Source organism: Barbus barbus (assembly GCF_936440315.1).
Source record: "Barbus barbus genome assembly, chromosome: 8".
Classification (NCBI taxonomy): Eukaryota; Metazoa; Chordata; class Actinopteri; order Cypriniformes; family Cyprinidae; genus Barbus; species Barbus barbus.
Window position 1 is genome coordinate 3,008,877 of NC_136736.1, and position 16,693 is coordinate 3,025,569.

The following is a 16,693-nucleotide window of genomic DNA, read 5'->3' on the forward strand; positions in this document are numbered from 1 at the left end:
ACACACACACACGTGTCAGTATTTCTCCAGCACAGCCGCATCCCTTTTTCTGCTGGGCTCTGTATTTCACTGGATCAGATACTTAATGGCTTTTCCATCACCATGGAAATAAACCTGGCCTTAAGTGTGTGTGTGTGTGTGTGTGTGTGTGTGTGTGTGTGTGTGTGTGTGTGTGTGTGTGTGTGTGACGCTGCAGTGCTGTGATAGGCAGACTAGTAGAAGCCGAGGCAAAGAGTTAAGTCATTCTCAGGTTATCCTCAGTATATGGGGCACAAATATACATATACACTTTCTTGCTGCAGTGTTCAGAGACTTCAAGATGACTGAATTACGAATCCTGCAGTTCTTTCGAAGCACTAAAATCATCAAGATTGAAATAAGATGTGCATTTCCTGAACAAAAGGCAGTGCTTGCAAGGAGGCAAAAAATAGCACAACAATTTTAAGTAAGTCGATAATATTTATTCATCTTTGTTAATGTTCAGATTTGGAGAAATGTAGCATTCCATCACTTGCTCACCAGTGGATGCTCTGCAGTGAATGGGTGCCGTCAGAATGAGAGTCCAAGCAGCTGATAAAAACATCACAATAATCCACAATTAATCCACACCACTCCCGTCCAACAATTAACATCTTGTGAAGCGAAAAGCTGCATGTTTATAAGAAAAAAATCCATTATTAAGGCATTTTAAATTTAAACCACTGCTTCTGGTTAAAATGTGTTCATAATAATGCTTCCTTCAGTGAAAAAGTCCATCCCCTGCTTTCCTCTCACATTAAAATCCACCAACATATGTGTTCAGAACTGTTTGTGCTTGATCTGTGCATATTTCTCTCCTGATTCAGACGAGATGACTTCTTCACTGGAGGAAGTGTCATTTTTGAGTCATATTTTAGCCGGTAGCAACAATTTGAAGTTAAAAATGTCTTGATGGATTGGTTTTTACAAACACAGAGCATTTGGCTTTATCTGACATGTACTGAAGTCGTGTGGCCTACGTTTGGATTATAGTGATGTGTTTATCAGCTGTTTGGACTCTCATTCTGACGGCACCCATTCACTGCAGAGCATCCACTGATGAGCAAATGATGCAACGCTACATTTCTCCAAACTTGTTCTGATGAAGAAACAAACTCATCTCGGATGGCCTGAGGAGGAGTACATTTTCAGCAAAATGTCATTTTTGGGTGAACTATTCCTTTAACAAATGAAACCTTATTGTAAAGTATTACCAATATGTTCAGGTTTCAGGCTTAAATTAAATGTTGCATCAGTGCTGGTCTCATCATGCTGTGCATGAGAATCAACACAATGTGAGTGACTCTGCAGATGTTAAACAGAAAAAAGACTGATCACAGTTCAGCATGCAAATACACGCAAGAAAGAAAACCAGTCGCAATTCAGAACGCAAATGTCATTATGACGTCGTCACTGTCGAACATTCTATTAAATTTACATTTTAAATTTCTTTCTAAACCACAATGTTAAAAACCAAAAATAGCCCAGCTGAAGTTATGTACTGAAAACCGAATGTGGTGAATTAATTGCAGAAGTTTAATACTGGGTTTAGAGAACAATCCTTGACCAGAATGTTTGAGTAATATGAATACAGAGCTGCCTTGAAAGCACATATTCAAATCAGACTGTATTATTTTTTAAAATTTTGTTCAAAAGTGTTTCTCATGAAACTGTGGAGCTGAGAAACATGTCAAAGTCACACATCTAAGGCAGCAAAGAAATGAAGACAAGAATGTACTGTATGCATCAATATACTTCACAGACAAAGCCAACAGACTGATTTATTCAGGAAATGATCTTCATTTTATAAATGTTAATGGAGAAAGACACTTTTCAAGCTTCATTTCACATAATTTAGTGTCTATAAGGACTGAAGCAACACATTAGCGAAAACCAAACAGAAATACAATTACATGCAGCATTTAAAGTGATTCATTGGTTTGTGCGTCTAATGCAGCGTTTACCAACTGGTGGGGTGCAACCTGTTCTGATGGGACTCTGGACAGCAGGGGAAAAAAACAAAACTATGCCAAATACATATAATAAAATAAGTAACCATATACTCATAGCCAGGACAGCAAAATAAACAGGCTTATCAACTTCTCAAAGGGAGAAAACGCTTCTGGTTTTGTTGTTGGCATCAAAGGCTGCGTGTCTAAAGCACTTTGGCACAAATTCATTTGGGGGCTTTATTTTTAAAGAGCCAGCCTCTGAACTAACACCATCAGATCAACACTAACCCATAACAGGCTTTACGAGGGCTTCAAATTCACCAAGTTATGGTCTAATTCTGGTCAGTGTTGGCAAAGCAATGAAGTTATACTGACCACAGCACATGTTTATACCCGTTTTACGGTCTTTGGAAAGAGGGAGGTTATAGAGGGTGGAAGAGAGAGAGACTGATAAAGAAATAACACTGAATGTGAATGTGTTTGGGCGTAAATGTGTAAATATGAGCTGAAGTGTGATATATATAGGTTCAATTATTATTCACATTTATATTAGTTAATGCATCATGAACTACCAGCGAAACAACAACTATTTTCACAGCATGTATTCACTTATTAAAATAGCAACAGCAATCATCATTAATCTTATATCATTAATTATTTTAAATATTAATTTTAATATTATGCATATTTTAATCCTGATAGGGTGAAGTAGAAAACCATCATCCTTGCAACGTCTGCTCAGATTCAAGAGAGTGGTGTTAATATGTCAAATTAATTCAAATATACTACTTGATTAATGTAAAATACATTTTATACATTTAATTTTTAATAATAACTATCATTTTTTATATATTATTATTTTTAATACAACAATTGTTTACTAAACAATTACTTAATTTTATGCATAGTTTAATCCTAACATACTGTAGTGGTAAAAGTAAAAACATTATATTAGTAATTATAAAACTAAGCAGTCATTATACAAAAAAATTCTGGCTGTTCAGATTCATGAAGAATTAAAGTAAAAAAAAAAAAACATTAAAAAAGTTGTCATACAAAAAGAAAATTAAAACTACTTACTGTTACTTCACATTTCTTCATAACACATAAATATTAATTTATACAACTCGACATATAATGATAATTGTCCATTTTTAATGTAATGACTAAATAAAAAAACATTATTATATTTAATATTAAATTATATTTTATATTACTACAAATAATTTATAAAACATCTGTATGCACAAAAAATGTTTATTAAACAAAACAACAACAACAACAACAACTACACAATATAAAATGTTAAAAAATAAATAAATTTAATGTTGAACATTTATTCCAAACAGCGGTTCAGCTTCTGTAACACGCTATTAAATCCAGAACAAACTAAGACATCAACGCTTTCCTCACAGTGTTCTGTTTGCGCTCTGCATTTATTACGCTGTATTTTAGCAGGCTAATTTAATCAAATCATTCATTTCCATTTCAGCAATAGCAGACGAGAGGCTAAAGGATGAATCAGGAAATGTAGGCCAGTAGCCGTTCAAACATGCACTTCATTCAGCTGTATACTGATTTATACTGTATACCAGCTGGCGGTGATCTTGTGCGTCTCACAGATATGCATGAATATTCACTTACAGCAGGTACTCAAAACAAGGTGTTTATGGGACACGTAATTGAAATACGACCGTATTAAATCATTCTCGTCTTCTCCAGCTCCTTGTCAAAACTGATCACACATGTGCTTTATAAATGAGCCCCTAGATGCTTCTAAACACGTTCTCCTGAACACATTCTCTGGCAACCTGAATGAACTTCCAAAGACACGCATTCATCAAAGCACACTTCCTTCCTGATGCTTGTGTGAGCAAAGCCGTGCTGAGGTAATGCTCGCTTAAGTGCTACTAAGATCAGGGTTAACGCTACTCATTTATCTCAGCAGTTTAGAACGAGAGGGACGGGGTTAGGCGAGGTGAGCAAAGCATCGTGGGATAAGATCAGATAAAATGCCTTCTGGGTCGTCCATCACGGGGCTTGTCAATAGCAACATTATTAGTATGTAGCAAATCACTAAGTTCAGCTCATGTATTTGAAAACCATTACTTGTGAGCCAGAAGACTTCCTCCTCTGAATGTTCTCCATGTACTTTTAATCAACTCCACACAGGGTCCAAAATTAAAGCTGCACTCAGTCTTTTTTTCCTTCATTAAAAAAGATTTATTCATAAAAGAATGACTGGTACTTTTGAAAAATCATCCATGCTCACATGAAATGAAATGACTCTTTTGTGTGATGCTACATTCATGCTGTTAAGTGTCAATATTCAAGAGGTCTAAAAAAGATTTAATAATCATATCGAACCATAAAAACATACATCAGCATTGCCCTGGAGACGGACGAGGAACACCTGCACACGGTCATCATGGCCTGATCGGCCACAGCGGAGACCCATTTGCCCGCGGCCAGATAAGCTGTGCGAGGCTGGGTAGAGCTGAGTCTGGACTCCCTTATGCGGAGAACTAACGTACTTTCTCCTCTTGATTTCCAGAGACAAGTGAGTGACCGATCAGCACCGCACAGAATCACCAATCACGGGAATCCCACACGGAGAGCACGTACCCACCTCAGCGACCCACTCTTCACTTCACTACTTTGTTTGTGAATAAATCCACCCTCCGTGGTATTTATTTTGAGCTCTCTTTGTCGTGTGATTCTTCCACCTCATCACAATATATATATATATATATATATATATATATATATATATATATATATATATATATATATAGAACGGTTATATCCCTAATATATATATATAAACAAGTAAATAAAGTAAATGTCACTAGCCAACTAGCAATTTAAATCACCAAAACAAAAATACAAAGAACAAAATTTTAATGGGTCTTCATGATTCTGTGATTTGTGGAGTTAAGATTATTAAAGTACATTCAAAAAAAAAAATCTAATTAAATAAATACATATTTTTACAAAAAAAAAATCATATTTAATTTAAATGTTACTTGTCATGTCTTTGCAAAAAATTAATTGTCATTTCTGAGTGAAAACTGCTTCAAAGTGAAACCAATCCATTTATTTTTTCATGCTGCAAATGACAAGCAAATATTTTTGCTATAAATATATAATGCGAAAAAAGTTAAATAATTGCACATATATTTGTTGCTATGCTACTATTTCATGGACAGTTATAAATGTTGATTAATGGTGATAAAATTTATTTGCAGGTAAATCAAAAATAGATCTCTGGATGCTTTGGATCATCAGAAAGAACACAGAACAACTGTAATACTACTACAAAATGATGCAAATAATTTATTATGGTCAGAAACATTTACAAGGTACAGAAAAAAATCTGTAATTTTACACCCTGATCTCACATATGATGAAACTTTCATTTAGTGAAGAAGAAATGTGATCTGGAGTAAGAGCGAGCTAACATTTAGAGGACGCTAGATTTAACTCGCTATGGGTACGGCACGTCTCTACCCATAAACTCCCTCCCAATCAATACTCGGACTGTAAAGTGATTGAATTCAAGACTCAAAGATCTCCAGTGCAGGCCGCTGTTTATTGCTCAAGACTGCTTGGATAAGGATCTATAAATAACTGAATGTGTCATGATATAGAGAGAGGAAGAGATAAGTCAGAAATTAAAATGTGACCTGCGAGGGGACGAAGAGAGGAAAGACAACACTTCCTGCAACTTTGTGAAAGGTCTCGGCCGGGTCGAGCAATAGAGTCGCAAACACACACTGCTTTCCTATTGTTTGCACAACAAAAACAACTGAAAAAAACGGAAAAGCTTCTTTACCGCATAGACAGCAACAGAGAGTGCTGATTATCAACAATCGAAGATAGAGAGCTCAAGAGTGCCAACCACTTTTTCAGCAGAAACTCTCTCAAAGTATTTCTTGCATGCATGAAATATACTGCAAATGCATTTCAGAAAATGAGTCATTTCTACACTGCAAATGATGCAATTGAAATGGTACAATAAAGTCATGACAACATATGTTTTTCCATTACTTTAACCAATTTTAAACTCTTTATATGAGTAATATGAGATTCAACTCGATTTTATAAGTCAGTTTAATATAATTTGAAAGTTGTAATGACTTGTACAGCCAATTTAATTAAAATTAAAAAAAGAAAGAAAGAAAGCAGCAACTGAACAAAGATAAAGTTGTTGAGTTGAAATAGGAGTGTACAGATAGCCCTACATTCTTCCATCGAAGCTCAAGAAGCTCTTTGAAACATCTCAGATCACGCTGAAGCTCCAGTACTGCTTTAATTAAAGCAGAAGAGACACAAACCAAAAGACATTCACCTTAATTTCTCAATCCAACTTATACCATTTTACAATATGGAAAAAAATAACTTCCCATACTTTTGCACCCCATGTACTGTACGCCTTGCTGCGTTACACAAGAGACAGCGCAGTCCTTTTGTACTTCTGCTGCTCCTCACCAAAGAGAAAAGCTATTCTGAGCTTCAAGAGAGACATGAAGAACAGCACATCAGAACAAACAACAAGCAGCAAGGGCCAGTGTCTACAACCTAACATGAGCAATATGCCAAATAAAGAGAAACCATAATCAATATTAATACTAATGTTGTAATCTGTGATGCAGTGTGCAGGGAATCCCTCCGGCTGTCACTCACAGTCACAACACTATCAATCATTACCTCACACACAAAACACAGCAAGCTTTCTTCATTTTTACTGCATGCTTACTGTCAAGGAGACTTATGAGGGCGCTCTTCATAGGCAGCAACCCAGCAAACAGCACTCCAACTTAGAAGACAGCCGTTTGGTAAATGCTGTCTACGTGAAAGTGAAAGTGAAGTGACATGTGGCCAAGTATGGTGACCCATAGTCATCCAAGTGCACACACACAGCAGTGAACACACACACACCATGAACACACACCGAAGCAGTGGGCAGCCAATTGGAGCAGTTGGGGGTTCAGTGCCTTGCTCAAGGGTCTCACCTCAGTCGTAGTGTTGAAGGTGGAAGAGAGCGCTGGTTATTCACTCCCCCCACTGACAATTCCCGCCGGACCTGAGACTCGAACCCGCAACCTTCGGGTAGGCAGCTCACTAGGTTTTAGAGCAGATCCAGTGCGTCTGTGTTCACAGGAAAGAGTAACTGCACCGAAGCAGCTGTTTGAACACAGAATAATTTAGTGAACAACAACAAGGCAACAATGCTGTCGGTTTTCAGGTCTCTCTCAAGGCACTGGTGGCATGTTGCAGATGCTTACGGATTTGAATGTGTCTTGCCTGCACCATCTGTACTAATTTAGAATAGCAATTTGTCATTTAATTGCCACTTAAATATGATTTACAGTACATTTACAGGAACAAGCCCACTGGGAGGAGCACAATGGTGATCATTGATAATGAATCACACTTTGTGGGATTTGAACCTACAGTACAACCTTTTAGGTTGCCAGGTTAGATCTGCAAGTATTAAACCACACAGCATCCTCTACCTGACTCTTTTCACAACACACTGCACAATTGACCTATCGGTAAGTCCCGTCCACCTTAGTTACTGTTGCTCCCTCGGACAAACAAACGGAGTTGCTCACTGTCTTACAATGACAGCTGCAGGGTTAAAACCTTGTTTTTGCACAATTTTGGACACAGAATGCCACCAAATGGGAATTAAATATTCCATGGAGGGATTTATAAAATATAAAAAAATAAATATGGTGGGTAACTCGAAGCGAGGGTTTACAGATCTCAATGCAAGTGGGAGAAGTCTCATATTACGGTCGCTGATGACAACATGCAGGATCAACACTGTTCATGTATCGCAGGGTACGATTAAATTAATGTACATTTAACCAGTTTAATATGGAGAGGCACTGAAATGTAGACCTTCGTTTATGTGTTTTTGACCTACACTGTAAAAGACGTGAGAACAGTCCGCTATTTAGGTTTGTATGTTAGCATGGACTCACTAACTTTAACGTTAGCTAGTTTTAGCCAGAGATACCTTGCTAAAGCACAAGATTCTGCTTGAGGAGATGAAAATCGTAACAGTGTATGACAACCAGAAAATGAACGTTTTTGTCTTCATTTGTATTGGGGTTGAATACTTAGGGACATTTTGCATAATAAAATAAATTATATTGCCCATCCTCTCATGATACCTGGAATCAGTGTTACAAGTACCCCAGGCACATCGTTTTTCCATTTTTGAAGCATAAACCCCATAAAACTGATGCAAGCTTCAGATCTTCCAATGTTTCTCCATGGCGCTGATACCTAAAGATGTCTGAGTTGTGCTCCCCGTGCAACTGATACTCGACTGCCATTGGCTAATCTGCGTTTGAGGGGAGGGGCTTACCGATAGGTCAATTGTCATATTTATCCACTTAATCAGCACTTAACTACTTAAAATCTACACTGTAAAAAGTGATAAGTTGACTTAACTTAAAAAAATTGAGGAAACCCGTTACCTTAAAATTATTAAGTAAATAATAATAAAATAATAAGTTAAGTGAATTGTCAAGTTCACTTTTTTTTCTCAGAATTGAGACATCTAAGAATTCTGAGTTTACACCTCACAATTCTGTTTTTGTTTTTGTCACAGAATTAAAAGTAAAATAGTAATAGTGACTTGCAATTTTAACTTCATAATGAGATTAAAAGTCACAACTACCTTGTTTATTTTTTATTCTGGGGCGGAAACGAGTTCAGAGTTTTGATTCTAAATTAATTGTATGAGCCACATTTAAAGCACAGTGGTTCTCTGCACCCAAAAAAACAACAAAACATGTCTTTACTAGTTTGGGACATGTCCTGCTCCGCATTTTCACTTTATTCCACAATGTGTAAATAACATAAATCTACCATGCTATAAATCGTCATGCCGCCCTGCCGTACCGTACAATGCAAACTCAAGCTGTGCATTCATTGGACAATCTGATCGAGCTGTGTGGCAACTAAATATGTGCCAAATACAGGAGCAGATGGCCTGTTTTCAGTCTTCAGTCTCAGTCCTGTTTGATCAGCTGTGTGTGCCTGACATCATCCACCTCCAGAGAGCTCATCACATTCGCACGAAACCCAGCAAATGAAGTTTACACATAAAACCACAGCGCAGCCTCAATGAAGTCAGCGCTGTGTACAAAGCAACTCACCTCAGGCTGAGAGAAAGCTGCTGGTCCTTGGACTGGAGGAGATCCGCAACGGCGAAGCTGCTACTTCCCAAGAAGTTCCTCTGAAGAGGAAACACAGGAGAATGTGGTGATGACATAGAATGCCATCCAACTGTAGAACATGTGATAAACGCATCCGGAGATTATCTTACATACACTTTTTATTAATGACGTCACTATCTAAACCGAACTGCAACTTTCAGCCACAATTGCTTTTTAAATTCCAAATCAATTCCTGAATTTGAATTGAAGTAGCAAATCGAACACTGTAATGAATGTAATGAAGCAGAATCTAAATTAAATTAAAATCATATAAGTGTAATGTTAAATTAGAAAATACAAGTTTAAGACATTTGAATGCTGAAAAGAGTAAAATAAAAGTTTGAAGTAGGCTTTATAAACAAAAAATTATAGAATGATTTACAGATATAATGGATAGATGGAACAAGTGTCAGTTAGAATGATAGATTGATAGAACAACAAACAGAACAATACAAAGACAGACAGACAGACAGACAGACAGACAGACAGTCTGACCTCAGTGGGTTTCCCTACTGTCCACCACAGTGACCCTCAACCTGTGTATGTTTATATGTTAAACACTGTGGTATGAAATGTTCACACTTTTCATTGATATATTTCTCCATATATTTCAAGCTTTGGCAATATTGTATTTTTTACAGTCATTTCAATAAAGCAATTTTTAACTGAATTGACAGACAGACAGACAAATGGATGGATGGAACACAGATAGATAGATGGATAGATGGATAGATATGATGGGTTGCAGGGAGGATTTTCATTCCTGTCACACAGTAATAATCTGCTCCTGGCCTGAAAACATGTTTGTGTGTTTATGCATGAATCCAGCTGTGGAAGGGAGCATGAATAAACACACAGTGCAGGAACGAAGCCATCAATAAACACACACAAACACACAGAGTGGACAAGAGACAGATTGCTAGAGGAACAGGAATAGAGATGAGGAAAATAATGTAAGGGAACTAGAAAAAGCACATTTTTGATTTAAAAGCGTGAAGTTTAGCAGTCGCTCCACAGACGGACAGACGGACAGACACTGACGGAGACATATATTTGGAAAGCTCTAAGAGGAGTGACGGTTCAGAAATGTCTGGTCTCAGAAGGATGCAGCAGCTTCAACACAACTGCTTTGTCAAGCAACATAATGAGAAAACACAGACATAAATGTGGACTGGATGTGTTCATCACTCTGGTTTTGTTCCACTGAGAGAGAACCGGTCATAGCAAGGACATGCACTGCCTTAATTAGTAATTACAACACACACACACAGAGAAAGGAGTCCCTGGACATTTCTCAAAAATTAATTACTGTGCCGCATTCTTCACTGTAAAGAACTGTAACAGCCTGATTTTTGGAGGATATGCTGTGGAATTGATTTATACATGAGTTAAATGGAGCTGAGTTTTTGTGCCGTTCTCACACCTGGCTGGTTTGGAGCGTTTGTTTCTCTCTTGGTTCGGATATATAAATATACATATACAAAACTGGGTGGTAACTGATTACATGTAATCTGGATTATATAATCAGATTACAAAAATTAAATCGTAAATAGAGAATATTATATTTTAAAATGCTTCTATTAGATTACAGTTTTTTTTCTGGATTACATGATTACAAGTTATTCACACAATGGCAGTAAATTATTCATATTTTCTCTTTTAAAGTTCATGATTATTAATGTGTGTTCATGTAATGCAGTAATGCATTTTTGTCAGCCAAACCCTTCTTTACAATCTTTGCCTTTGACGTTTTATCAACTATTAATTACAGTCAGGGAAACCATGGTGTCATGTAATTTTTTATGCATTTCATGATGTTGATGTACATAAAACATTAAATATATTTTATTCCACATATTGATGTGGTATATTTAATTGCAAGTTTAAAAATATATATAAAAGCACTCTAAAAAGTAGCCAGAATACAACTGAGATAGATATGTATCTTTTTCTTATTGAACCCCTAGTTGGGTCTCCATTTCACAAATCCTACTCACTTTAAAATCATCTCAACCCAAACATAAGTGGCATGCAATGTTTCCAAATGTTCCTGTTATTTGCATGCTTGTCTTTTTAAAATAATGATTTCCTCGTGAAGGCGCGTGTATGGTGTTTACTGAGACAAAGTGTTGTCAGAGATCAAGACGGGATCTTGTGCTTGACATGATGAAATACATGGGAATACAGCGTACGGTTTGCTCTGACAGCGATGTGGGTAATTGGGAACAACAGTGCTTTTTCTTGAGCAGAAATTGGTTTAGCATCATCATCATTTCAATTCAGCTAAATAAGAAGGTCACCAGCCACTACACAGGAGGTTAAAACAGAGCGAGTCGTGATTAATTGATGTTTTACACGTGCAGAAAAGCTTACGGGCCAATTCACAGTATTGACAAAGATTTTAGTGGAAGAGCCAGATGTGCGTCATAATAGCTAAATCCTCTACATACACTTCAGAAGACTCAGCCTTATAGACACACAGATACTCTTCTAGCTCGTCTTGGTCTATGTCTCTTTTGTAAAGATTGCAGTGCCTGAGGAACACAATCTCAGGCGTCATTACTCCACAAAACCCTCTGAACAGTATGCTAAGTGTGAGAAAAAGATCAGCCATGCAACTCTGAAAAATGCAACCACTGAGACTAGTTATCTGCTTATTTCTCTACATAAACCAAATAAAACTGGTTGCAACTGTTCAAGCAGTCCCATTTAGATCACCTGACTAATGAAAGTCAATTGGATCGTTAAAAAAAAGTATATTGATTACTGAAGGAGCAACGCAGTAAAATAAAACAGTAGAAGAAGTTTGACTCCATGCAAAACCATTTAAATATGTGCTCAGACTTAAGGCAAAAGGCCTTAAATACACACTATAGTGATATATATTCTACTGGTGCAGTACTGATATGACAACATGTTTTCATCATTTGCAAATAGTTTAAATATAGAAAATAAAATAATAGCAAAATGTAAGTATAAAAGGTGAAAATAACCACCTCAGCACGTGTGTAACCACTTTTCAGTTTAATTAATTCATTCTGGCATTATAACCTCTCATTGTATGAGATCTGTATTATTTTGCTGTTATTTTTTGGCCAAAGGGTGTTTTTTCATGCCCTTCTACCCCATGTACTTTTACTCAACGGTTCCTGAAAAAAATACAGATTTTATCACGTTCAACAAAACTGAAAGTCATTAAACATATGATCAGGGATTCTCAATAGCAACATGAATCAAACCTGAAAATCAACCTTTAGGCCTTTAGCAAGCATGTATTTGACTGACATGGCCATACCTGTGATATATTTAGACAGGCAGGTGTTTAGAAAAGTGGTTTTAGTTTCTGTTTAGTGTTTTTGAAGCAGATAGCAAAACTCAGAAAGATCTTTTACACCAGAAGGCCTTTAGTCCTGTTGTACTTTACTCTAGAATCATGATTTCTCTTGCTTTTCTTCTTCCTAGAGCACTTTTAAACAGACACACTCACAACAGTGTGACATCTTGATAACAAACCACCTGCAGCATAAGGGCTTTTGTTTTGCTGTATTGCCTTTCTTTCTTCCTTCTTTCTGTGCTGAAGCTCTGAGGCGACTCATGAAGGACCAGACAACACCGCAGAAATAGTCTCAGTCTCAAGATGAGTCACATGCGAGAGCGCTTTTATCTCGTGTATTCTTCCAACTGCTGGTGGAGGAATTTTTCTGCGTTTAAAGGACATCCTTTACACTGACCTCTTCTGCACGAACAGTTCCTTCCTCTGTGCTTTCACGCTAATAGAGCAGCTTCGCAGGTGCATTACTACATAGCAAAACCACACACACACACACACACACACACACACCTGTATATATGGTACCCAAGAAAACAAAAAAACTAAAACAAGAGCTAAATCAGAGCAGGAGACTAATGATCGTGACTGGTCACTCTAATAAATGCATCCGCTGTTCTGTTCCACTTTTGATAGGTTTGGCGTTTAACATATCTATCATGCACAACAGAGTCACAACGACTATCAGTTGGACGAAATGTCTTATCCAGGGTGTTTGAGTTTGGTAATGTGCTGCAAACACCTCTTAAGCACACAGAATAATGCAAGTGGGCATTTTAAATTGTTGATTTTTTTTTTTGTAATTTTGGCTTTGAGCGATTATGTAATCGTGGCATCCATAATCGTAATCGCAATTAGAAATTCGATTAATTGTGCAGCCCTAACACACACATATAAACAGCAATAAAATGAACTGCATTAACTCTTATATCTTGAAATAGTTCATGCATTTTTTATTAATGCATTCCAAAAAATTTTTTTAATCATTTTCATATTTTTTGTGTGAATAATAAATGTATTGAATATTTATTAAATATGTTTAATAAATATTTAAGCATCAATATTATTAATATTGTGTAATAAAGTTAATATTTAGGTAATAATGTTAATATAGTGTGCTAATAATTTGTAATATATAGATGTGTAATATGTATAATATTAATAATGTGTATTATATATAATGTGCAATATATAGTGTGTAATATTTCCACCACTAAAAAAAATCCATATAGTTCTGATGTAAATCCAGTTTACCACTCATACTTTGCACAACCAACACTGAAAATTACAGCCAAAAGAAAAGCTTTAAATAGATAACATTAAACAGTTCAAACAGAATCAAATCCAGTAGTTTAATACTAAGTGTTGAACAAACCCTTGCCAGAATGTCTGAGGAATATCAACATTGTTCTGCTTTGCAAGTGAAATGAAAGAAAGAGGAAAGATAAAAGTGAAGTTTCCTGACATTCATAATGAGCTGCTGCTGTCACTCTCTCTCTCTCTCTCTCTGTGTGTGTGTCGCAGACTAAAGGCAAACTTCTGATCATGCCCTCCCCTCGTCACTGGAGGAAGTGTGCATGCTCAAAACATGACACCGACACAAACATAGACGCTCGCTTACCTTGCTGTCTAAATGAAGACATACCACACACTTCGGCTGTTCACATAAACCTAATTCTGACTCCAGACTACCTCAAAGAAACTTTCTGCATGCTAGGACTCAAAACACATCATGCAATTTATTCATAAATCATTTGATAACCTGCCCAAAGGGAGATTTTTCCACATTTAGCTCACATCTGTGGACCATTTTGTCCCCAAACTACAACAAACACTCATCTGGCTCTTCAAAGACGACACGTCTCATACTCCAAATCCCAAGTGCACTTATTTCCCACACGGATCACACCAATGCCAGTCCAGCAGCAACCAGTCCATCCCACCTGTGCGTTCAGGTCATTTGGCTTCGCTGACAAACCAAGAACCCTTAAGACGATCCACACCTGCATAAAGCACTCAAAGGCTGCATGTTGACATCCTGCAAGCAGACTCACTTGTTAAGAGCAGCGCTCGCACTCGGAGGTCCACAGAGGAAGTGTCCTAGCAGAGCCGTCGCTGGACAGAACCACCTCACAGGGCTGCTGCACGAAACCGCATCTCCTCCTAAGGATACATTTGCAGCCTCCTTCCCGTCTGCGCATACCAGCCGGGCGAGCAAACACACGCGCATGCAGTGAGCACACAGAGCGGCGACACAACCTGACTGAATAAACCACTGCAGATCTGAGCCCACGCCAGAGACACTGAGAGAGAGAGAGAAAGGGGGAGGGAGTAAGACTCAGAGTGCGTAATACTCAGAGATTAAGGAAGGAACAGAAAAAAAGAGAGACAGCGCGCCGCACACACTGAGAGAGAGAGAGAGAGAGAGACAGCAAAAGTAGGTGAGACAGAAAAGAGAAACAGACACACCTCACACGGGTTAAACAGTGACGGGGGTCAGTGACTCAACAGCTACTTGAATTAACACACAAAGATAGATGCTGATTGTGTGTGTGTGGTCCATATAGTCTGATATTTGTGTATGTTTGCTCTGCAGTCGGAGGAATTACAGTTTATTCTTATTTAACCAATGACTGTTTACTAAGTTTTTTTATTTTTTTTGGCTAGTATTAGATTTTTAAGATATTGAAACAAAATTATATTTCTATGGCATCAAAAATGTTGATATTATAAAGACATTATTTAAAGCAAAAACAGCTATATCGTGATATATATTGTTACTGTGAAATAAAAACAAATCGTGATATCAGATTTTGGTCATATTGCCCACCCATACACAGCAGCATTAACTATTTTTCTGTCATTTAATAAAAGGTAATATAACACAAAGTGTATATAAAGTATATAATTCTCAATTTACATTGCATTTTTTTTTATTTGCTATATTTACGATAGGTGCATCCAAAATCACATACTTATGCACTATTCTATGCCGTTTTGTAGCATAAATAGTGTTCGTGTGTTCATACTGAAAATTCCAAAAAAGTACACTTTAAATACCCACATGATGCACTTAAATAACTGAAAAAACTAAGTGTGGAATGTTGGACTTTGTTCTACTGGACTTCATGCACTCAACTGCCGCAGCTTTAAAGTCCCCATGAAATCAAAATTTAAGTTTTATGGCTTTTAGTATGAATATGTTAGCCGTAAGTTTATCTATAAGCTACTGTGTTCCAAAACAATGACAAAATTCGCATTTACAAAATATAAGCATTCAAAACCGTCTCTAACTTCCATTAAAAATGGATCAACGATTCTGATGACATCACCCTGCACTACAACTTCTCATCAAACTTTACATCCAATCAAATGCTCTCTAGAATCCAAAGCGTCCCGCACCCTGCAGTATAAATAGACGCTGAAGCTGCAGCTGAATTCGGTCACTTAGAGTTAAGGCCATTGCAAAATGAGTCAAATATTTTCCTCTGAAAATTTCGCACATTAAAAAATAAATACAACCTCACATTGTGTCAATCATGTTTACACACTGCCTCTGAAACTATCGTATAAAAAATTTGGATCAGGTTCAATTTTCTGTGTTTTCGCATCCGTAGCATGCATTTTGATAGGAAAGGATGACGAATACAAAAAAAATTTCGGACTCTGTGTGACAGGACCTTTAGTATTTGAATGGCACATAGTGCACTATATAGGGGATATTACAAATAGATTTTCCAAATGGCTTTGACTTTGTTGAATAAACATGAGCACTGCACGTTTCAAAATCAAAACCCGGTACGGGTGTTTTTCTATCACTGTATGTCTGAAGGAATCCGACTGTCTTCAGAAAATTTTGGATGTCATTTTCATATCATCTTGCATGTATTGCCTGATAAAGCAGCATTTGTGCACGGACGCTGCTTTGTGTACAGCCGTTACCGGAGAAACCTCTATCTCTAAAATCGCCCCCTGCTTGCAGAGAAGGAATTTGCATATACATGCCTCCACAAATAGATTGTGAGTCTGTGGGAAACACCGATAGTGTATAGTGCATCATTTGGGGTGCAGCTAATGTTAATAACGGTGGAAACGCATCATCACAGTCTTTAAAACCACATACGGCCACACCCTGCAGCCCAAGACTGGTTGCCCAC

General features: G+C 37.2%; 1 protein-coding gene across 4 annotated transcripts in view; it reads right to left on the reverse strand.

Moving 5' to 3' along the window:
• LOC306874178 (type II inositol 3,4-bisphosphate 4-phosphatase-like) overlaps positions 1-16,693 on the reverse strand; it is a 141,881-nt gene that overhangs the window by 88,758 nt on the left and 36,430 nt on the right. For 2 of the 4 annotated variants that reach the window (XM_079424014.1, XM_079424015.1), the window contains exon 3: positions 9,149-9,228. In XM_079424014.1, coding sequence (XP_079280140.1) covers positions 9,149-9,228 — 80 coding nt within the window. Of the gene's footprint in view, positions 1-9,148; positions 9,229-14,590; positions 14,839-16,693 lie in introns of those variants that run through there. The other 2 variants (XM_079424016.1, XM_079424017.1) reach the window with 2 other exon arrangements.